The sequence below is a fragment of the Ips typographus genome, linkage group LG6, assembly GCF_016097725.1.
Source record: "Ips typographus isolate SLU linkage group LG6, UJ_Ityp_2.0, whole genome shotgun sequence".
Classification (NCBI taxonomy): domain Eukaryota; kingdom Metazoa; phylum Arthropoda; class Insecta; order Coleoptera; family Curculionidae; genus Ips; species Ips typographus.
The window spans coordinates 8,855,678-8,876,860 of record NC_138427.1 but is presented as its reverse complement, the minus strand read 5'-3'; the positions used below and the strand labels follow the sequence as shown (position 1 = coordinate 8,876,860).

General features: G+C 36.8%; 4 protein-coding genes across 9 annotated transcripts in view; 2 read left to right on the top strand and 2 right to left on the bottom strand.

Annotated features, from left to right (window-relative positions):
- Window positions 1-61: 61 nt before the first annotated feature.
- Window positions 62-18,045, top strand: btv (dynein cytoplasmic heavy chain beethoven). The gene is made up of 62 exons (XM_081982005.1): window positions 62-228; window positions 279-427; window positions 480-647; window positions 707-827; window positions 908-1,034; window positions 1,090-1,220; window positions 1,269-1,501; window positions 1,560-1,659; window positions 1,712-2,246; window positions 2,306-2,498; window positions 2,558-2,785; window positions 2,838-3,214; window positions 3,269-3,463; window positions 3,514-3,760; window positions 3,810-3,959; window positions 4,022-4,233; window positions 4,286-4,401; window positions 4,454-4,935; window positions 4,998-5,137; window positions 5,197-5,644; window positions 5,699-5,899; window positions 5,950-6,134; window positions 6,187-6,325; window positions 6,979-7,098; window positions 7,159-7,341; window positions 7,397-7,620; window positions 7,689-8,013; window positions 8,201-8,308; window positions 8,362-8,515; window positions 8,573-8,887; window positions 8,941-9,361; window positions 9,412-9,517; window positions 9,568-9,705; window positions 10,521-10,657; window positions 10,870-11,008; window positions 11,057-11,435; window positions 11,485-11,708; window positions 11,764-11,986; window positions 12,047-12,212; window positions 12,271-12,433; window positions 12,511-12,725; window positions 12,781-13,014; window positions 13,064-13,273; window positions 13,331-13,544; window positions 13,599-13,699; window positions 13,753-13,903; window positions 13,970-14,112; window positions 14,164-14,249; window positions 14,301-14,459; window positions 14,516-14,679; window positions 14,736-14,975; window positions 15,033-15,293; window positions 15,379-15,577; window positions 15,629-15,783; window positions 15,838-15,998; window positions 16,051-16,280; window positions 16,340-16,611; window positions 16,684-16,807; window positions 16,930-17,246; window positions 17,297-17,481; window positions 17,535-17,724; window positions 17,783-18,045. The coding sequence occupies exons 1-62, from the start codon at window positions 189-191 to the stop codon at window positions 17,930-17,932; spliced, it is 12,603 nt and encodes a 4,200-aa protein (XP_081838131.1). The 5' UTR covers window positions 62-188; the 3' UTR covers window positions 17,933-18,045.
- LOC145730692 (uncharacterized) lies at window positions 9,694-10,512 on the bottom strand. The gene is made up of 3 exons (XM_081982038.1): window positions 10,363-10,512; window positions 10,252-10,308; window positions 9,694-10,152 (listed from the first exon to the last, which is right to left on the bottom strand). Exons 1-3 carry the CDS (start codon window positions 10,405-10,407, stop codon window positions 9,718-9,720), a joined length of 537 nt encoding a protein of 178 aa, XP_081838164.1. The 5' UTR covers window positions 10,408-10,512; the 3' UTR covers window positions 9,694-9,717.
- On the bottom strand, window positions 17,950-20,590 carry XRCC1 (DNA repair protein XRCC1). Of its 2 annotated transcripts, none has more exons than XM_081982015.1 (7): window positions 20,460-20,590; window positions 19,871-20,405; window positions 19,533-19,819; window positions 18,838-19,181; window positions 18,555-18,788; window positions 18,255-18,500; window positions 17,950-18,201 (listed from the first exon to the last, which is right to left on the bottom strand). In XM_081982015.1, the coding sequence occupies exons 1-7, from the start codon at window positions 20,508-20,510 to the stop codon at window positions 18,030-18,032; spliced, it is 1,869 nt and encodes a 622-aa protein (XP_081838141.1). In that variant the 5' UTR covers window positions 20,511-20,590; the 3' UTR covers window positions 17,950-18,029. The 2 variants fall into 2 exon arrangements, with proteins under 2 accessions (XP_081838141.1, XP_081838143.1); XM_081982017.1 differs by having other exon boundaries at window positions 19,533-19,813.
- LOC145730691 (LIM domain only protein 3-like) overlaps window positions 20,315-21,183 on the top strand; it is a 44,707-nt gene continuing 43,838 nt past the window's right edge. For 3 of the 5 annotated variants that reach the window (XM_081982034.1, XM_081982037.1, XM_081982033.1), the window contains exons 1-2: window positions 20,316-20,445; window positions 20,517-20,697. The gene's annotated coding sequence lies outside the window, so the exon portion shown is untranslated. Of the gene's footprint in view, window positions 20,446-20,516; window positions 20,698-21,183 lie in introns of all 5 variants that reach the window. The other 2 variants (XM_081982035.1, XM_081982036.1) reach the window with 1 other exon arrangement.

Genomic DNA, 21,183 nt, shown 5'->3' with positions numbered 1-21,183 from the left:
TGTTTATTCTAGGGTCAACCAACTTTGTTTACATCCCTCGTAATCGGTACAAGGTGATTGCGAATAGTTCCTATAGCAACTTGATACAAACAATAAACGTTCACCCCTATCATTTATTGGTAAAACAGGTTGAAGTTTCCCTTTTTGGTTATACTAGCGTCATAACTTCTAACAACAAACACTTAAATATGGGAGATGGTGCAAAAAGGTCTCTATTGCAGATTTCCAGTAAGTTTACATTTTATTTTGAAACTGTATATTAACGTAGCTAATTGAAGGATTACAACTTGGACAATCCATCGAGGTTCTGGAGAGTATCGAAGATGTTCAAGGATTAGAATATTTAAATAGTTTTCTTAGTAATGAAAATGAGCTGGCGCTCTTTGTTTTTTTGGATAACGATGGGGCATTGAGATTCTCTAAAATGGTGAGATAAAAGCCGTATAATGCATAGAAAATTACGAATATTTGTGTTCAAGCTGCCGGACTTGGAATGCGAAAAAACCGTAGTATTCAACAAAAGAAACCCAATGACATCGGATACACCCAACTTTCTCAAGCTTTTGCAGATCAACACACTTTCAGGAAAACCCACAATAGACTTGTACGAGTTTTTAAACAACATCTTTACTCCTCGTTTTGAAAAGGTGGTGAAGCATTTTGAAAACTACACATTCTCATGTTTATGGCTATTTATTGGTTGCAGCACTATGACAAAACCATCAAACGCAAGATCTTTACGTTACAGTCTAACTTGAAATCCTTAATTTTTGCGGATTATTTACCAAAATCAGCAGTACAAGAAGATAGTCACTCTTATTTAACATGTAAGATTTTTTTACCGACCTAAAACATCAGGCTAAATAATTTTATTGCCATATAAAAATAACTGTTAGCTTGGTTGCAGATGTAAATTCTCTAGAAGATGAAATAAAGTACTGGAACAGCGTATCAAAATCTAAAACCGATAAGTTGACTAAAAAATCAGCAGAAAATGTCATTCAAATCCTCAATCCTGGTGCTAAAGATTTGAGGTAACCATAAAAACGTTCCACAAGTCTTTCAAACCACTAAACTTTAACAATTAAGCATCATAGAATCACTTCCGTGTAACGAAGTGGAAGACCTTTTGGAAAAGTGTCATAACATTCTCGATGATTTATGGAGGTGCGATCCGCCCTATTCCTCAGACAGAATGAAAAATTTAATGGATGTTATTGGTATGTGTTTGAAAGTTTTTTTTGTGATTTACTAGAAAGTTGAACTAGGCATGGATCTCTGGAAGTATACATTGAAGCAGTTTAGTGATTGCGATCTCTGGCAAGATGAGTACAATAAAGTCTTGGAAAAATGCACTCAAACTATCGCATTGGGTGAGAAGTGGTTGACCACTTGCACGCAGCTGACAACTCTTTTCTGGCCTAGCTATTCATCACATCCTTGGAAAGAGGAAGTGTATCGGCCTGTAGAATTAGTGCAGCTGTTAAACACACTTCGTGAGGTGTGTTTGTTTAAATTTCCTCAACTGAATTTACCTCTATGAAATATTGAATATTTAGGTGTTGAGCATCAGAACTGTTCATAAACAACTACTACGCCTTTCTACTGAGGATGAAAAGGCAGACCTGCAGGCCGATAAAGTTTTTAAATCATTTAAAGGTTGCTACATTGCAGTTTACTAAACCCTAAACCAACTTAATTCCTAATTTAGAAATTGACGTTCTGACTTTCGAAGAAGCCAGCCCTATTGAACTACAAAAGGCCCGCAAAACATTTGAGTACCTACTCCAACCAGCTGAAGAACGAGTGGCTTTGAAACTGAAGAAGCAACTAATGTCAGTAAATGCCAACACCAGACAACTGATTTACGAATTCACCAGGTACTCGGAACTAATTGACCGTCCTGTGCTGAAGAAAACGTTACAAGCCGAAAGGCAGTTTCTGCTCAATTCCCTCAAGGAATACATAACTCAAATCCAGAACCAATCAAATTTGGATTCCTCCAAAATTGTGACCAAACAGGAAACTTCAGACTCTATAAAAGAGATTATCTTTATCAGGCAGTTAGAGGGCAAGGCTGGAGAAGTAGTTTTTGTAATGGAGAAGTTGCTCAACGACTTAGAGGGGTATGCTGGGGTAAAGGATTTAGTTTTAGGTGTTCAGAACGATTTGAAAGGTCAGCACACTGAGTTGTTTGATTCGTGGAGTGCCGACGTCATGGCGGATATTAAAAGTAATAAATTAAGGTGAGTAGGTTAAAGGTAATGCAGTTTTATAAGTTTTTGTGTTCTAATATTTCTTTCAGTTTGAAAGAAACAGACCCAGTGGTTGAATTCTCCCAAGATAAGCTCATGAAAGTCAACTACCCTTCTAGGCTGATCACGCTAATTTCAGAAGTGAGACAGCTAAAAGCCATGGGATATCACATACCTTCAACCATAGAGGAAACAAGCGAACATGCAAAGAAATTTATGAAATATGCTCGGTTATTGGAACAAGTTTGTCTACTCTGCAGAAAGTTACACACTTTCATTCCCTAAATGACGGGTTTTTCTAGATTGCCAACTTTCACAACACAATAGGCGATAGAATGATACAATCCCAAAAACCAATGATGCTAGCAGACGCTTTGGAGCTCTCCAAGCTGGTGCAGGACCAGGAGGTGGTATCTTGGGGTGAAGAGAAACACGTGCAAAAGTACGTGGACACCTTGAAGAAAAGCGTTGAAAAGTTGTCTCATAGCAACTCTTTACTCACCTCCTATCACGCTGAAATCATTGAGAAGGTTGCTTTACAAGCAGTCCCAAAATTTTGATTTTAAAAAGGTGTATTTTCAGATTAAAGAACTAGAAAACGTCAGTCTACTTAAAGAGTATTCGAGGTGGAACGAGACTATAAAAAACATCCGGAACATAACAGTAAACGTTGAAAATAAAGGTTACAAAAATATGCAACCCTGGAAAACCGACATAGACAACAAAATCTGCGAGGTGTTGGAAAATGCCTACACTAAGAATTTAAAGTCGCTGCACCTGAATTTGGAGGAGATTCGAGTGGACTTGGTGTATCGAAACTCTGTGTTAGACTTTTCACCTAATCGGCAAAGCTTGGAGCAAATGTACGAGCAACAGCTGAAAAAATACTTAAACATCCCTAAAAATTTTAAGGGAATTTCTGATAACAGTCAAACCGTTTACTCTAAGATAATCGAAAGGTTTGAGTGAAATTAATCAAAAGTGGATTTTTTAAATGCAAATTAACAATTTAGGAACGAAACAGTTCTGGATACGATATCAAAAAAAAAGCAGGAACTTTTCGAGCAACTAGACGCGGTGATACGTCATTGGCAGTCTTGGTTGCAGTTAGAACCTCTCGATTCAAAGAAGTTGACTACTTGGGAACATTGGGACTTGCACTTTCGGGCTTCGAAGACTTTTGGGCAGGAAATTGCCAAACTTCCCAGGTAATTTTACAGTAAAAAAGATTTTCTTATGACATATTTTACTTGTTTAGTACTGAAGAAAAAGTAGGATGTTTTTTGATCGGCTTATCGAGACTAAGATCCGACTTAGAGTCTCACAACCGAAGTTACTGGGACCAGTTGGTGTACTCCCTGAAAGATTCCATTGCTGAAGATGTTGTTAAGCTTCAAAACTATATAGACCCCTCTACTGCCGCCTTAACTAAGCAACCTGTTACGATGGAGGAAATTGGAGAAAGCGGTTTCAGTTACAGCAACATAACTGCGGCGCATGCCGAGGTAACTTTTACGTTTTCTGTAATCTTTAATCTTAGTACTGTAAACCCAGATGGAAACTACCTTCAAAGAAATGTTGAATAAGTCCAAAACTTTGGCTAGCTGGTCAAGAGAACAAGTCGATTCAGTAAACAGGCTCAAAGGCGCTTGGGAAAGGTTGGGGAGCTTGATAAGCAACCACCAACATATTATGGCCAGACAGGTTGATGAATATACTTTTTAATTAAGTGCTGTTGATTTTCTAAAAAGTAAAAAAAAAAACAGATGGAAACTATTAGAACATCCTTGAGCATCGAACAGGAAAATCTTCTCAAAGAAATTGAGCGATTTGAAGCAAAATGGAGTCAGATTAGTACAATTCACAAGTCGTTTGACGTTAACGAGAACACTTTAGAAGGAGTACAGAAGCAGTTTGAAGAAATGCAATTTAAGAGGAAAGAATGGAACGCTGTTAAAGAGAGAAAAGAAGCTTTATAGTGAGTAATTACTAATAAGTGAACTGTTAAGCTGTAAAACTTAATATTCTAGTGCAAACTACACCAAATTCAACCTAAAAGTTCCTGATATTGTTATTGCTGGTGAAGTTGAAGCCACTTTAAATGCAGAAGAGTCTACGTGGGCTTTGTTCGAAGAATATAATTCAGGTATATGACCGCATATAATAGAACTTGGGACAGTTAGGGAGATTTTGTGTAGACTTTCAGAAGTTTTGTTCACAATACTGGATAGTATTTCGCAAAAAATACTACGAGATTGAAGATTTTATCAAATCCTGGGAGGACAAACTCAGTAATGTTGCTGACCCTCCAAGCTTTGTGCCGGTCGTTATAAAAGATCTTCAAAAGTACAAAGATATAGTTCCTATTTTAAAATACGTAAAGGGCGAGGACTTTTCGGACAAGCATTGGAGCGACGTGTTTAACATGCTAAAAATCCAGTCCAAATCTATAGACAAAATTCTGCTGAAAGACTTTTTAGACGTGCACGAGAACATTCGCGAACATTCCAAAGAGTTGCAGCAGTTGTGCAAGCGGGCAGCTAGCGAAATTGTGATTCGTCAAGCTGTGAAAGATATTGACCAATGGGAGATGCAGACCAAATTTGTGTTGAATCAACATAGTGACTCTCAGAGGAAAAGTGTTTTGCTGGTTAAGGAATTTAAAGAGATTTTGAATGCGGTAAGCATTTCTTAGTATGTTTAGTATTTTTTATAATGTAGATTGTGTGATTCACATTGTAGATAGGTGATCATCAGATTTTGATTCAGTCCCTCAAACATACTGGTAATATTGATACATTTATGGAGAGAGTTAACTCATGGGAAACTAAGTTAGAAAATTTAAATTTGTATTTGACTTCTTTGGCCCAAATTCAAAAAAGGTGAGCATAATTTACTAAGTCATTTATGAAGGTTGTTATTATATTATGTATGAAATCAGGTGGTTGTATCTGGAACCAATTTTTGGCGGTGGAACCTTAGCGCAGGAAAAAGTACGATTTGATCGTCTAGATCGAGATTTCCGCAGAATTGCCACTTTTATCGAACGAGACCCCAGAGTAACGGAAATCTGCAAATATCCCAATCTGAAATCAACGTTGCAGTCCCTTCTGGAACAATTATCAAGATGTCAACACAGCCTGGAAAATTTCCTGAAAGAAAAACGCGACGTTTTTCCCAGATTCCTATTTTTAAGTGACGACGACTTGTTGGAGATAATCGGCCAGTCGTCCAAAGAGCAAATAATCCAGTCTCATTTAAAGAAACTGTTTGCAGGAATACATTCGGTGCTTTTAGACTCTGCAGGAGAGCATATAGTCGCTATGTGTTCCCAGCAAGGAGAAGTAGTGAAACTGGAAAACAGTATCCAAATCAAATGTCCAGTAGAGGTACGCCATTTGTATTGAAAATGTCTATTTAATACTTTTATGCAATTTACACAGGAATGGTTAGGACAACTAGTGAAGGAAATGCAAACAACCCTAAAAGAACTATTAGTGTCCTGTCAGAAAGAGAACCAAGCTCCAGACCCTTTGAAATACCCTTCACAGATCCTGTGCCTGTCTGATAATATTTCATTTACCTTAAAATGTGAACAAGCTATCACTAATATGACTTTACCGGCGTTACTAGCGAAGTATAAGGTTTGTATTAATTCACTTTGCATAGCTCAGAAACTGATCTGTAACGATAGGGTCAACTCAATGAACTGAGTTCTCTTGAACTGTCTAGTAGCGAAAAAACTGACGAGGGTAATGTTCTGGAGTTGAAGCTCAGAGCCTTACTTTTGGATACCATACATCATCTTAGGGTTTTAGAGGAATTGTTGAGTAAGAATGTGACTAAAGTGTCTGAGTGGGTGTGGCAAAAACAGCTGAGGTAATTCAGTAAACTTGAAAAATATGAAATGTTTTGATTGGATGGATTTTAGGTATTACGCCAATTCGATTGGCGATGTTACGGTAAAGATGGCTAAAGCCAGGATGAACTATTCCTACGAGTATTTAGGTAATGAGCAGAAATTGGTCCGGACTCCGTTAACTGAAAGGTGTTTTTTAACGTTAACTCAGGTTAGTTTATTATTTATTAATTATCTACAAATGTATGTATCATTTTCTATGCAAAGGATGTATCATTTCCTATCATCACGCCCTGCAAAGGAGGGCTATTAGAATCCTCAGTAAAATCGGTTACAGAGACAACTGAAATTCAACTGAAATTATGAAAATTCATACAACACACACGAAAGCATCCATTACCATCATACGAGAGCCAAAGGGAATATATATACGGACTTTTGTAGAATTCATAAATTGAAAACTGGGATATCTTATTACGGTCCTAAATTCTTCAATCTGTTGCCATCTCACATAAAATTGTTACCTTTTCTGCAATTTAAAACAAAAATTAAAGAATATTTGATTGTTAAATCATTCTATTCTATCAATGAATTTCTTATTAATGACTTTTCTTTAATATAAGTATTCACATAAATGAAGCATTATATAGATTTAATATTTTTATATTATCAAATTCATTGACTATGACGTGTGTAAACCTTTTGTGTAAGCACGAATAAATTTTGTTTGTTTGTTTGTTATACATTTCAAAAACAGTAATTTTCTTGGAGATTTGTGTTATTATAAACAATAAGTTACCTTCTTTGGAAGTTTGTAAATTTTCTTTTACTTATTACAGTATTCTCTATTTAATTTTGTTCTAGGCACTTCATTTAGGCTTAGGAGGAAATCCTTACGGTCCTGCCGGAACAGGCAAGACCGAATCCGTCAAAGCCCTAGGTTCAATGTTGGGAAGACAAGTTCTAGTATTCAACTGTGATGAGGTAATGCATTTTTTTAAATACCCTTTAACACTATTTGCTAGAAATATATTTCAAACCTAGGGAATAGATATCAACTCGATGGAACGAATACTAACTGGCCTGGTTAAAACTGGAGCCTGGGGATGTTTCGACGAATTCAACCGTCTGGACGAAACCACCCTTTCCGCCATTTCCATGCATATACACGCTATACAAGAGGCTTTAAGAACCAAATCTGAGACTGTCAAAGTGGGAGATCAGATCGTATGTGTCAAGCAGAGAGAACCGTCAATGTAAACTAAAAATCTGCTTCGTGTAGATTCGAATTGACAAGCACTGCGGAATTTTCGTGACCCTAAATCCGGCAGGAGCTGGTTACGGAGGACGAAACAAGCTTCCAGATAACCTGAAGCAGCTGTTCAGGCCGGTGGTGATGACCCATCCTGACCACGAGGAAATTGCCAGGACTTCTTTACATTGCGATGGATATCGACATGCTGATGATATCGCTAAGAAGATTGTCGAGTTGTTCGACATGTCAAGGTTGGTCTTTATGATGTTTTTCTTTGACTGTTACTGTTTAGATTAACAACGCAACCATAATTATATAGCAAAATTTTGAGTAAACAACAACACTACGATTGGGGTCTGAGAGCAATTAAAACGGTTCTGGCGGGCTGTCAAATGGCGTTGAAAAAATTTATGGCTACGAGCAGCACCCACCGACTCACTCAAATGGAGGAAATGAGCGTGGTGGTCAGCACCTTGAAGATGGACATTGTGTCGAAACTAACTTTTTCAGACACAGTGAAGTTCAATCGCATTATTGATACTGTTTTTGGAGGTGTGTCGGTAGAGAAAATGGTTGATGATACTTTTGCACAGGCTTTACACGAAAGCTACGAAGAGTTGGGTCTTGTAAGCAATGAGAGACAGGTAATTATCACCATCATTGTGGAAATATTTGAGGTCGACTTTCAGTTTCTTCAAAATTTTTAAGTTTACGCGCTTCTTATACACTTTAAATTTTTTACTAACTGCAGACTGACAATTTAAAGCTTAAAATGATTTAGTGTCAACATATGCTGCACCAAACTCACACAAAAAAATTTCGATTTTTTAGGTCAGAAAATGCTTTGAACTATACAAACAACTCAAACAACGCATGGGTGTGGCCGTCATAGGTCCACCCAGTTGTGGAAAATCAACCATCATCAGCTTAGTAGCAAAGGTGATCTCTTGACCCTTGACTAAGCTGCTAGTTAACCCATATGAATATTTTAGGCAGCTTCTAAACTAAACAAAAAAATTAAAAAGTATCCGGTCAACCCAAAATGTATGCCCCGTCAGCTACTTTTGGGCTATACTGACCAATTAAACCAATGGAATGATGGGGTCTTGACTAGCTACGGTTTACAGGTTTCCGCAGAAACTGAAGGTTAAAAAAACACAACTTTTAAAACCAAAAGGTGATGGTAATTTTTGAGTACTTTAGACGTTTGGTCTTGGATTATCTGTGACGGAGACATCGACCCTGAATGGGTGGAATCATTGAATTCCGTCCTGGATGACAACAGATTGATGACTTTACCTTCGGGTTGGCGTATTCATTTTGGTCAAAACGTAAATTTTGTTTTCGAGACTCATGACCTTAAGAACGCCTCGCCGGCTACTGTTTCCAGAATAGGAATTGTATATCTGAGTTCTGAGGACGTGGCCCAGTCAGATTTTCTGCAGTATTCATTAAAAAAACTGACTGAAGACCAGCGAACTTATTTAGAGCCTCTAATAAACGACTACTTTTCTAAAGGTTAGTTGTATCATTTTAAGTAACTTCACTTATCATCTTAAAACTGTTAAAAGGATTGGATTGGGTAATCAAAGATGGGGAGTCAAGCTTGAACAGATCAACGATTTCAATAGCCAAAACCGGAATTTCCCAAATAATCAACGCGGAAACCAAACAGCAATTCATAGTGGGATTGATCAACGGAGTGGGACAGCAACTCAAAAGTGAATATAGACAAGCTTTCACTGAGAAGGTGTTTGAGTGGGCTGACGAAACTCCACCTCCTTTCCCATTGAAACTATACTATGACTCAGACAGAGAAGTTATAGACAGTTATCATACTGATCCTCAGATTAGTATTGATGATGTTCACAATGGAATTTGCTTGGTTAAGACTGGACAAGTTCTCAAGTATTTGGATATTGTGAAAGTATTTCTAGAGAGAAATGGCGATGGACATTTTTTGATGATGGGGCTACACGGTTCTGCTAAAAGGTAATTGAATTTAATTACTAGTTGATTTATTAATACAGATGATTTTTCAGATTGGTTGTTCAACACGTCTTAAACGAACATTCAGACACTGAGTTGGTGGAAATTAACTGCAGTCACAATTTAACAACAAATTATGTCATCCATAAACTACAACAGGTCATCACCATTTTTTCTTTCTTTATTTTTACTAAAAGCATACTTTTTAGTATTGTTTCTCCGTGTCCACTTTCAAAGGAATTATGCTGAAACCTAAAAAAGGACGACTAGTTCTGTACTTTCGGAATCTGCATTTACTAGCGCCTGATAGATGGGGAAGCAACATGGTGATAGAATTTTTAAGTCAAGTAAGTTAAAATTTATTTTCCTAATCCTTTTAATGGTTCAAACATTGAGTTTCGAGACGAAGTTAGTTCTTTAAAATTGTCAAGTTTGGTAACACCCAGTTTGCCTTGCATGCACTCCTTCAATTTGCCGTATTCATCAGTCAATGATTTGATGATTCCTTCGTACTCTTGCACCTGGTTTTTTAATTTTCTTTGCATTTCTTCAAAGTGTTCGATGACGCATCTTGCCTTCTCGTATTTCCCCATCAACTCTTGACAAAAGTTTTCCATTTCTTTTAGTTTGATTTCGCATTCTTGTTTTTCCTTTACTATTATTTCGCTATCGGCTATCATTTTGGAATACAAAGCCTCATATTCTTTAATTATGTCGCCCTTGTTTTGAGGCTGGTCTCCTCGCATTTTTGTGTCCGTGTTTTTCATTTCTGGTTGTGGACGATTCTTGGTTTGCTATAGAGAAACAAAGTCAAGAAGGATCGAAAAAACAGGAAAAGGACCCTGGCAGAACATTTTTATCTGCAGGATACCTTTTCTCAAGTATTTTATTACGGTTTCGGGAGTTTTCAACAGCAAGTGCTCGGGAACTGGCTCCTGCATACGAAAAATCTATAACCCAATGAAATTATTAATACAAATCAGGGCAAAACAGTGAAAGTGTACCCTGAGTAAGTCCATGTTGATAAACCCTCTTGTGATATATTCCATATATTGGGAGACAATGAAATGAAATTGCACTAGTATATTGCAATTTTGACGTTTTTGTCAGAGATGTGTACTTGGCAGATCACTTCAACTTCATAATTGTTTATCTTTTCCAGCTGGTCGAATACAAGGGTTTCTTCAATTCAAAAATTGAGTTTGTACAAGTGGAAAACGTGATTGTTGTTGGAACTTTGCAACCAAACCATAAACTATCCAGCAGGTTCTTGTCTAAACTGTATTTGATTAACGTCGAGTAAGTATTAATAACTTAATAGTCAACAAATGTATGTTTATAACTTTTGTTTCTTATGGCCTATGATTAACAACTATTTAATGTACGAAAAAATTTCCATAATTTTTATTGGTATGATACGCATTTATTCACGATTTCTTTACTATGACTGTTCCATTATTATTTAACAGTGTTTGGCGAGTTTGAATAAGGCTTTCAATGATAACTTTCAGTTTCCCTGACAAAGAAGACCTCTCAATCATACTGGTGGCCTACTTATCCGGCATTTTAAAGTCGTACTACCCCACAATAAGTTTTCCCAAAACCAAAGTGGTCAAACTAGTCTTGACCATGTTAACCATCTTTGAAAAGGTTAAACTATTGCTTTAAACTACCAAATTTTACTGAACAAATCTTCAGGTGCAAGAAACCATTCATCACCAATCAAGCTTTAGTGGATTTAATCCTCACGATCTGGTGCGTTGGTGCACCAACTTGAAATTCTACTCTACTTTAGAAGGGTCACAATTTGAGGGTTACATCTTGGAGGTTCTTTGTTATGAGGCTATTAAGATTTTTGTAGACCGACTGCCCTCTTGCCCAGATAAAGATCGGGTGCGTTCATTGATTGAGGAAGTGTCAAAAGCGAATTGGGACTTGAGCGCAAATTTCAGTCACATTTTGGCAACTAAATATTTTGTGCCGAGAGCAGAAATTGGGAGTAGTAAAAGGGTGATTTTTGATGCCTTGGTAAAGGAAACCTGGAAGGCTGAAGTAGAACGTGGAGTTAGTCAGTTTGGTTAGTTGATGAATTATCTAGTGATTATCTAGTACAAAAAGCTTTCTAGGTAAAGAAAACCAGGAGTTGGATATCACAATCAATGATGAGCTCCTGCTGCTGACCTCTACAGTAATGAGATCCGCGGTTATTTCCCAGTACCACTTGGTCTTGATTGGAAAGCCTGGAGTTGGGCGTAAAACCTCTATTAAAATTGCATCGTCGCTGTTGGGAAAACGCATTGTTCACCCTGCAAGTGGAGCTTTCCCATTATTTCAAAATGATTTGAAATTGGTAGGTATTTATGCCATACTCACTATTTCCAGTAATGTGAGATTGGAAAATTTAGGCCATCCAACTAGCAGGTTTAGAGTGCGAAGACGTATTCCTAGTTTTGGAAGATTACGTCTTTTTAGCCCATCAAAACATCACTCTTATCAATTTACTAATGAGTGCTGGAGAAATCCCCGACTTATACACAGATATAGAGATGGACTCATTAGTTAAGGGGCTGAAAGACAAATTTGATAGCGACAATTTTGAAGGGGATTTGAACCAATTTTTTGCCAACAGTAAGTACAGTTTTGATATCTGATCCTACTTTAAAAGATTACAGTGTTTTTTATTCTCAGATATAAAAAAAAACTTGCATGTGTTTGTTTGTTTGGACAAGGACAACGCAAACTTACGAGACATTGTTATGCAATGTCCAGCTTTCACTCAAATCAGTGGATTGTGTTGGTTGGACAAATGGAGTGAAGAAACAGTTAAAAGTTTCCCTCACAAATTTATAGAAATGTTGGTCTTAAGATATTTCTGTGTCTGTTTGGTATACTGATTCTTTTCATTGATCCAGGTTAGGAGGTCTAGATGGAGCTATTGAAGCTGAAGAATTTCAGGGTATTTTCAACTCTATGTCTTCAGTAACACCCTCTAGATACATTTCAATGGTTAAACTGTATATGACTGTATTTAATGAAAAGCGCTCCTCAATTATGGCAGAGATTAGTAAACTAGAGGTAAGTTAATTAAATTACTGAATAAAATTGCTTCAAATAGTACTATATTTACCTACACACTGATTGATATATTTAAGGGGGGAGTGTCTAAACTAAATGAAGCAAAGACTTTAGTCGGTGAACTAAAACAAAAAGCAGCGGAACAAGAAGAAAAACTAGCGGAGAAGCAATCCAAAGCCAATGCCGCTTTAGATATGATTAGCAACACCATTAAGGGGGCCAATGCTCATAAAGAAGAAATGGAAGTGTTAAAGCGCAAGACAGAAAGTGAAAATATTCAACTAGTTAAAAGGTTTTTTTTTGAATTATTTATATCTTTCGACTATATAGCTGTTGTTGTAAAACAGAAAAGCTGAGATTGAAGAGGAACTATCCGAAGTGGAACCTCTTATCCAGGAAGCTAGAGCTGCTGTGGGCAATATTAAAACTGAGTCTCTGTCTGAGATTCGCTCTTTAAGGGCTCCTCCTGAGATTATAAGAGACATTTTGGAAGGGGTGTTAAAGTTAATGGGGACTCAGGACACTTCTTGGAATAGCATGAAGACTTTCCTAGCTAAACGCGGTGTAAAAGAAGAGATTAGGTATTTGTAATGCAGGTAATGACCAAATATTAACTAAAGGATTGAATAGGTCGTTCGACGCTAGCAGAATCCAAACAGAGAATCGTCAAGCAGTGGAGCGACTTATAGCTTCAAAAAAAGATTCCTTTGATCAAAAGTCAGCCAAAAGAGCTTCAGTGGCTGCTGCTCCTTTAGCTGCTTGGGTGGACGCCAACGTCAAATACTCAAAAGTGTTGGATAAAATTCGGCCTTTGGAACGAGAACAGCATAAATTGAAAGAGTGGGTTATTAATGTTGTACCAGAAGACAAAAATCTTAATAAGTGCCTAATGAATAGGAACTTGAATAGTGCAGAAAATCAGCTGGTAGAGTTAAACGCAAATCTGTCTGACGTTGACCTTACAGTAGCCAAGTTAAAAGATCGACTGTCTCAGTACACGAAAGAGGCGGCTGAAGTAGAAATAGGCTTGAATGAAGTTAGAGACACACTAGGGTCTGCTGAAACCTTAGTCTACAAACTTGAAGATGAGTTTAAAAGATGGCAAGAGCAAGTAAGAAGTTACATTTTAGCTTAATTTTATACTTTTTACTAATATGTTCTGCAGCTTCAACAATTGTCGAATGAACTTGATATTCTGCCAAAAGATTCTTTATTGGCAGCGGCTTTTGTAACTTTTCTGTCAGAGGAAGAAGAAAGCAGAAGAAGGTACGAGATAATTTTGGAATGGGAGTCACTTTATTTAAGAAATGGGTTTTCAGGGATATTCTGAATGTGTGGTTAGCACAACTTGAAAAGAAAAGTTTTGACTTCTTGTCCTTCTTTTCAACTGATAGAGAACAGCTGCAGTGGCAATCAGAAGGACTACCAAATGATCGAGTATCATTAGAAAATGCTGTTATAATCAAAAAGGTGCTTAGACATCTAAGATTTACTTAAGCAAAATGTTTTACTTACTTCACTGAATTTAAAATGTAGTGTAACTTGTCCCCACTTCTGTTGGATCCAAATTCCACTGCGATTGAATGGCTGAAAACTCATTACGCCAAAACGAAGCAAAACTTCGACCATATTCCCTCCAATTCTCCAAAATTGAACACCGTGCTAGAAGCATCTATAAGGTACAATACTGGTTAGTTTGTATTGGTCTTTAGTATTAAGTATTATTTCAGATTTGGTAAGATCTTACTCATTGAAGAGCTTGAAGCAATACCTGGCATTCTTGTTCCAATTTTAAGAGGAGACTTTATTATTCAAGGTTTGACTGTAGGTACAATTTCCTAGCCTTAAATTATTATTTAAATTGCAGGAGAACGTAAACTCGTTAGAATGTTGGGTAAGCTGGTCGACTGCCATCCAGATCTCAAGATAATACTGAGCAGTCGTAACGAGCAAATTGAAATACCTGCCGAAATTGCTCCCTACATTTACATTTTAAACTTCAACGTGACTTATTCTGGTTTTATTGGTAATTAATTTATCTTTTTGGTTATAAACGTTTGTTAAATATGGTTATTGAACTAGAACAATTGTTGTCTGCTGCTATCAATCAAGAAAAACCCGACCTGGAAACCAGACGGAAACAATTGTTGCACGAGAATGAAGAACTTCAGGAAAAGTTGCATTACTTGCAAAGCCGGTTGCTAGATTGCTTAACTAATTCTGATGGAAACATTCTCAATAACAAGGTTATTCCTTTGTTATTCAAATAAACTGAAAAAATTTAAAATTTTCCATTTATTAGTCTTTGTTAGCCACTCTGAACGAGACCAAATCAAATTCCATGGCAGTTGCAGACGCTTTGGATGAATCTCAGAGAGTTCAAGCCGCGTTAAGGAAAGAATATGAAGTGTATTTGGACATTGCGTCTTTCAGCAGTCGTTTATATTTTACATGCAGAGAATTTTCTAAATACGACGTGTTATACTCGTTATCTGTCAACGCTTTTGGCCGGCTATTTCTAGTCTGTTTACAAACTACTCAAGTATTACTACCAACCTAAATTCATGCAGAACCTGCTGAATCTAATGTGGTTTTTCAGCTCCAGGAAGACCATGCGGAAATTCAAAAAAGGCATTTACTTCAAACTGTTTATAACTACATGAGTAGGGGGATGTTTAAAAACGACAGATTGTCATTTTTCGTTCATTTGGTAGGTCGTATGTATCCTAATACTATTGCCAGTCAGGAAATGTCTGTTTTCTTGGAGAATACGATATATCAGAGATTGAGTGCTATCGAGGCTTCTGATTTGCCTGCCTGGATACCGGAGACATCAATCATGAGTCTGTACCACTTAAAAGTAAATCTTTCATTTACTCATCATCAAAAGAATCCCAATTACTTAATCCAAAAATGCGCTTTAATCATTATCAACTTTTTTACAGAATGCTCTTCCCGACATCTACAACAAATGCCAATTTGGCGAAAAAAATCTCTGGTCGACATTTTTAGAGTCCCCGCAATGTGAAACCGATTTTCCTAAACATTGTCAACTTACCGAATTTCAGAAACTACTGATTATCCAAGCTTTACGGCCAGATCAACTTCTGAGCACCATTGAATACAGTTGCCTCCGCATTTCTGGTATTTAAGTTTCATATCTTTGTAGGTGAAAATACTTAGTGATTAATATAGGGTTAAGGACAGTAGATCCTCCGGTGCTGAGCCTACAGTACATCTACAACGAATCAAGTGCTAATGAACCCATTTTACTGATTACTACTTCCGGTATGGATCCGTCGACAGAGATAGCGGACTTGGCTAAACACTTAAATCATACTTATGAGGAAGTAAATAGATATTTTAAATGGAGCCTAATTGGGTACTACTACTAAATATTTCAGATTTCAATGGGAGAAGGTAGAGAATCTGCAGCACTTACTAGGCTGGATGAATGCAAAAACTCAGGAAAATGGCTTATATTAAAAAATTTACAGTTGGTTACATATTGGCTCCCTGAACTTGCTCAAAATATTAAGAATAGCAGCGCAACAAATACTTTTCGGTATAGTTGTAACCCTTGTTAAAGTAAAGTTATTTATATTGTGATTTTCAAGGTTGTGGCTAATTTCCGAAAAAACACCAAAGTTCAACGCAGTACTGGCTCAAAACAGCCTGAAAATCGCTTACGAAGAGCCTCAAGGTATTGGGAACAACTTACAGCGAATCTACTCATCCGTAGCCAACAAATATGAAAACAAACTGGGTAGAACCAGCGCTAGAATATTTTTTGTTTTCTCCTGCCTGCACGCTTTACTGCAAGAGAGACGAAAGTATATACCACAAGGTTGCTTATCCAAAATAATTAAATTAATTGCAATGTTGAAAGTATAACATGCTCTGTAGGCTGGTCCAAATACTACGAGTTCAATCACGCCGACTTACAGTCCGGTTTGAATTTGACGGAAGACTTGTGGAATGTGGACACAACCAGAGTTCAGTGGGAGTTTATTATAGGATTGTTGAACGAAGCAGTTTACGCGGGAAGAATTGAGTGTATCGAGGATCTGAGCATCTTGGAAGCTTATTTGAACATGTACTTTACGGACGAGGTGTTAAGTCACAAGTGGAGACTCCATGGAATTAATGTAGCGCTGCCTAATGGCAGTCAGATTACTGTAAGTGAATTTCTAGAGCAAATTTTTGGCCAGCGTTTTAAGACAAGTTGATTGATTTTATTGTTCTTCAAGGAATATTTACAAGTCATTAAGCAGTTTCCAAACAAGGATCAACCGATTGTGTTTGGACTGCCAGAGAACGTAGACAAAGCCAGGGAGAAGCAAATGTCCTTAAAACTGATTCAGGGACTTAAAGGTAACGAAATAGTTTAAATACTTGATAATTGTTTTGTTGATCTCTTAAATTTGTACAATACCAATAAGTTTAACTTCTTTAACTATGTCATTATGCAAGCTACAGAGTGTATGACACTTTAGGTCTGTACCAAGATCAGAAACATACATTTGGCTCAATCAAGGATATTAACTTAAAAAACTTGCATCCTTATTTCAATTTATGGAAAAAGATAAATCAAGGCCAAGACTTCGTTCGACTCGACTCATTTGAACTATCCCAAAATCGTCCAAATAACGAGTCCGCAATTGAAACCTTTGTTGCTGAAGAGTTTTCAACCGGAGTGACTGTAATTCAGAGCATCCACAGGACTTTTGCGCACTTAAATAAAGTGCTTAAAAGTGGTTTGGAATTAGATGAAAACGATCAAGTTTTGGTTAGACAAATTATCCAGTCTAAGGTTTGCAATATTTTGTATCTGTTAGCAGTACTTTTAAAAAATATTTGCAGACGCCTGTTGTTTGGTTAGAACTATGGCAAGGACCTAAAGATGTCAGTCAATATCTGACGGAACTTTTACAGAAAACCGCCTACTTATCCACTTGGAAATCCCACAGCCATCAAGTCCCAGTTAAGTTGGGCTTGTTTTTTAACCCTGACGCTTTCCTGGCTTGCTCCAAACAAGATTGTTCTAGGTATGTATTGTTTATCTTAATGTCACAGAGAAATTCCTATTAAAGCTATTCAGGCAAACAAATGTTCCTTTGGACCAATTAATTCTGCAAACTAGTTGGCACTCATCAAAAAGCGACTCGCTAGTTTTGTCTGACTTACTTATTGAAGGCGCTCTGATTGAAAATCGTACTTTAAGAGACTGTAAAAGTAGTTCAGAGAGTATTAATGTGGTGCCCAACTGCTACGTGAACTGGGTGGAAAAGGTAGATACCAAATACGCTTGTAATGGTCACGTAAACATTTCCGTATTTTTTATTAAAGCAAAAAATCACCCGAGATAACTTTGTGGAATATCCGCTTTACACCAATTCTAGTAGGGAATCTAAAATCGCCAATATTCAGGTAGAGTGCGACGTCAACTTAAGGGAAAAATACGTTTTAAGTGGATTGGCTTTTTATCTAAGGTACTAGGACTATTAGACACAATATTGCTAGCTAGCTAAACTGTATTTTTTATTTTTTAAGTTATTTTAAAATAATTCAACAAATAAGTACTGAAAAAATAAATTTACTTGTAAATGAAATCTGTCATTGGTACTAGTTGTTGCCGGTTGTGACACTCCCACACCCAATCAGGAGCTACACAAGTAGCCGAGGGGTAAATCTCCTGAAGTAGTTTATAATTTTGGTTACTGGTCACTATAATATCAATAGTGGCTTCCAAATTTTCTACAATAGAACTGCAACAAACAATTTACTTCCTAAATTAAATAAGTATTTCAGTTACAAATACCCATTGTAAGCTATGATATACTGCTTTATTTTGCTCCCTAAATCGTCATCAAAACTTTCATCCACATAGAAAATTTTATCATCAAAGAAGTCTTCCAGCTTTTTATTAATTTCTCTGACACTGTTATCACTAGGAGTAATATCTTCATCATCAGTGTCTACCGAAAATACGTCTTTACTTTGAGGTTTCGCTTGTTTACGCTGTATTTCAGCGATTTTCTCATCAGTATCTGAACCTTGAGCTCTCCTAAAAATTTCAAAATTACCTCACAAAAGTGCAAATCACTTTACAAAGTCTAACATTTCATCTTCACTGTCAATTTCTCTAACCGGTTGTGTGGTAGAAGTTTCCAGATTGTCATCTTGCTCACAAATTTCCTCCTCACTTTCAGGTCCTTTGTCAGCTTTGTCAAGGGCGTACCGCCTCCAAGGCAGTTTCTTTCTCTCCATATAACAATCCTCCACCCACTTTCTGGTCACAATTTTCCCTTTACCTTTCACCTGGTTGAACTTTGGAGTATTTGCAAAAGCGCAACTGAAATCAAATCTCTCAATATGTACCACACTCTCAGTTATATAATTACATTAAATGAGTACAAGTGGAATCCCAGTCTGGTTTGTATTTGGCGCCCATTGACAAGGCAATAGTTCTTAAACTAGCTCGGTCGGGGTTTTGGATACCGCTGATCACCAGGACCACATCTTCCAATAAACGAATGAACGGTTTCTGTATTTTATTGACTTTAAGTTTTTTCGGTTGTTGCTGTGGAGATTCTGCAGGTTTTCTTTTAAGAGAGTCCCTTGACGTGCTTTCTTTTACGCGATTTTTTGAATCGGATGTTTTATTAGGAGTTTGGTGTTTTTTGTCATCTGTTTTATTTTTGGTAGGTTGTTTTGATGGGGTATCCCTGTGCTTTGGTTTAATCTCCTGAAATGGATTAACTCCTAATTCAAATGAGTAAAAATTTTAACTTACGGTTTAACTAAATTAATTTTATAATCCTGGTAATAAATTATTTGATCATGCAGGCAATGTACTTCTTTATTATTGACAAGATAATCATTTATAGTGTAAGGCACAAAAAGATAAGATAACAGATAAGAAATGGTGTTTAGCATAGATTAGAGTTGTTCAGCTCCTTATTGTGTTTCTTTATTAGTAAGTCAGTACAAAAACCATACAGAACATGAAAGAGTAACAAATTAAAATATTAGTTAAACATTCTAGATTCACATTTAAACTCAAAACATGTAATTTAATACACAATAATTTACTTACTTGTTTCTCTAGTGATTTTGCCTTTTCCAAAGCTTTTTCCTTATCTCTCTTATCAATCAACTTGTCAATTTTTTCATGCTTGTCTTCTTCATCTTGACTGTAAAGCAACTCATTTCTATTCCTTTCCTTCCTTTCTTTTGTACTCTCATCACTGTCTATACTGCGCCTTTGCTTGCTGTGGGGAGTGGGAGTTGAGGGTAAATTGTGTTTAATTTTTGGCTTTGATAGTGGTGAAGGTGACCCCAAGTGTGCTAGAGATGTTGCTTCCCTAATTGATGCAGCTGCTCCTAATAATATTTATTATTGTTATATTAAAATCTTACAGGGATGGTAATCACCTTTAGGAATTTCAGTAGATTTTTCCTGTTGTTTGCGTGCAAACAGACTACCAGCTGAAAAATGATCTGGAGATTCAGGTCTTACTTGAAATTTCCCTACTGAAAAGCTTGGTTTTTCCTTTTCCTCGCTTTTCCGGTCATTTGAGTAGAGATTTACAAAAGATAAACCATACTGGACATGTCTGTTAAAGGGTTGGGTACAAACTATTTTAACTCTATCCCACTTTTCATTACGCTCAGGATCAGATAGATCGTCGTATTTGAACATCCTCACTTTGTTTACGTTCTGAGTCTGACGCGCTTCTAGGGGAGTCATAAAGGAGGACATGACAAGAAAAACTTTAAAGTCTTCAGGAGCAGTGGATCGAGCCACTAAAACCTCAACATAGGCTGAGTTTTCATTGCCAATATCGATGCCACTTATTAGATGAGGTTGATCCAGTTGTAGCACTATACAAGCTTTGATTTCTCCAGGAGATTTGCATTTCCATTTTTTGTTAGTGTCACTGGTAAGGATATTACTAGCTTGGAATGCCTAGAAAGGCAAGAATACTGTGGAAACTAGTTTATACATTGTAAGTACACTTACTGGGTCTTCGCTAGTAAAACTAACTATTCGGTCTACTTTAATTTGAGGCATTTTTAGGTTTCCCTCCAAGGAAATATCAACAAAAACACAAGAAACCTAACCACACAAAAGTGATTGTTTTTGGAGGTTATTTTCTTCTTCTACCTGGAAGGAAAAATTGAAGTCACGTGGCTGTATTATTTATGTTAAAGCGTAGTGGCACATGATGGGAGAACTGCTTCAGCTTGCTCCGGGCAAGGTATGTTAAAGATAAAATTGTAGTGACGTCAGATGTTGGACACTATGCCCAATTTAACGTACAGTACTCTAAAAAATGAAATAATTAACTACTGTAAACTATTGATGGTTCTATTAAATTCACAACGTGCATTGATGCATTTGCATACAGAGTGGTCACAATCAAAAATGATTTACTTAAAAAAATAAATGTAAGAGTAATGTGTAAAAGGAGAAATTATTATTCTAACTATCCACTCGTTCTATATTTTTCTGTGTATAGCTTTTAACTATAATGATTGTTTTTTTTTGTCGTCGATATGATGAAAAATACTTCCATTTGGCCTGTTCTAGAATCCGATCCCAAAGTTAGTGCATTAGCTCGACCTAAAGTAAATCGATTGTTTACTCCGTTGCCTTTAAAGTCGTTCGCCCAGTCTATATCAAGAGGGAGGGCGCAAGTGAAAAACACTGTCCATTACCTTAATGCACTGTTCTGGTCCCGCTC

What these genes read in the sequence shown, in the direction of transcription:
- btv (XM_081982005.1), top strand. Translation starts at nt 189, where the DNA reads ATGGGAGATGGTGCAAAAAGGTCTCTATTGCAGATTTCCA. An exon ending in TGTTAACCATCTTTGAAAAG is followed by an intron (nt 11,009 to 11,056) that starts GTTAAACTATTG and finishes ACAAATCTTCAG; the next exon opens with GTGCAAGAAACCATTCATCA. An exon ending in TAAATCATACTTATGAGGAA is followed by an intron (nt 15,784 to 15,837) that starts GTAAATAGATAT and finishes TAAATATTTCAG; the next exon opens with ATTTCAATGGGAGAAGGTAG.
- LOC145730692 (XM_081982038.1), bottom strand. Translation starts at nt 10,407, where the DNA reads ATGGAATATATCACAAGAGGGTTTATCAACATGGACTTACTCAGG. An exon ending in TCAACATGGACTTACTCAGG is followed by an intron (nt 10,309 to 10,362) that starts GTACACTTTCAC and finishes ATTGGGTTATAG; the next exon opens with ATTTTTCGTATGCAGGAGCC. An exon ending in TGTTGAAAACTCCCGAAACC is followed by an intron (nt 10,153 to 10,251) that starts GTAATAAAATAC and finishes GTTTCTCTATAG; the next exon opens with CAAACCAAGAATCGTCCACA.
- XRCC1 (XM_081982015.1), bottom strand. Translation starts at nt 20,510, where the DNA reads ATGCCTCAAATTAAAGTAGACCGAATAGTTAGTTTTACTAGCGAAGAC. An exon ending in CAAAATCACTAGAGAAACAA is followed by an intron (nt 19,182 to 19,532) that starts GTAAGTAAATTA and finishes AATCCATTTCAG; the next exon opens with GAGATTAAACCAAAGCACAG. An exon ending in TATATCATAGCTTACAATGG is followed by an intron (nt 18,202 to 18,254) that starts GTATTTGTAACT and finishes TGTTTGTTGCAG; the next exon opens with TTCTATTGTAGAAAATTTGG.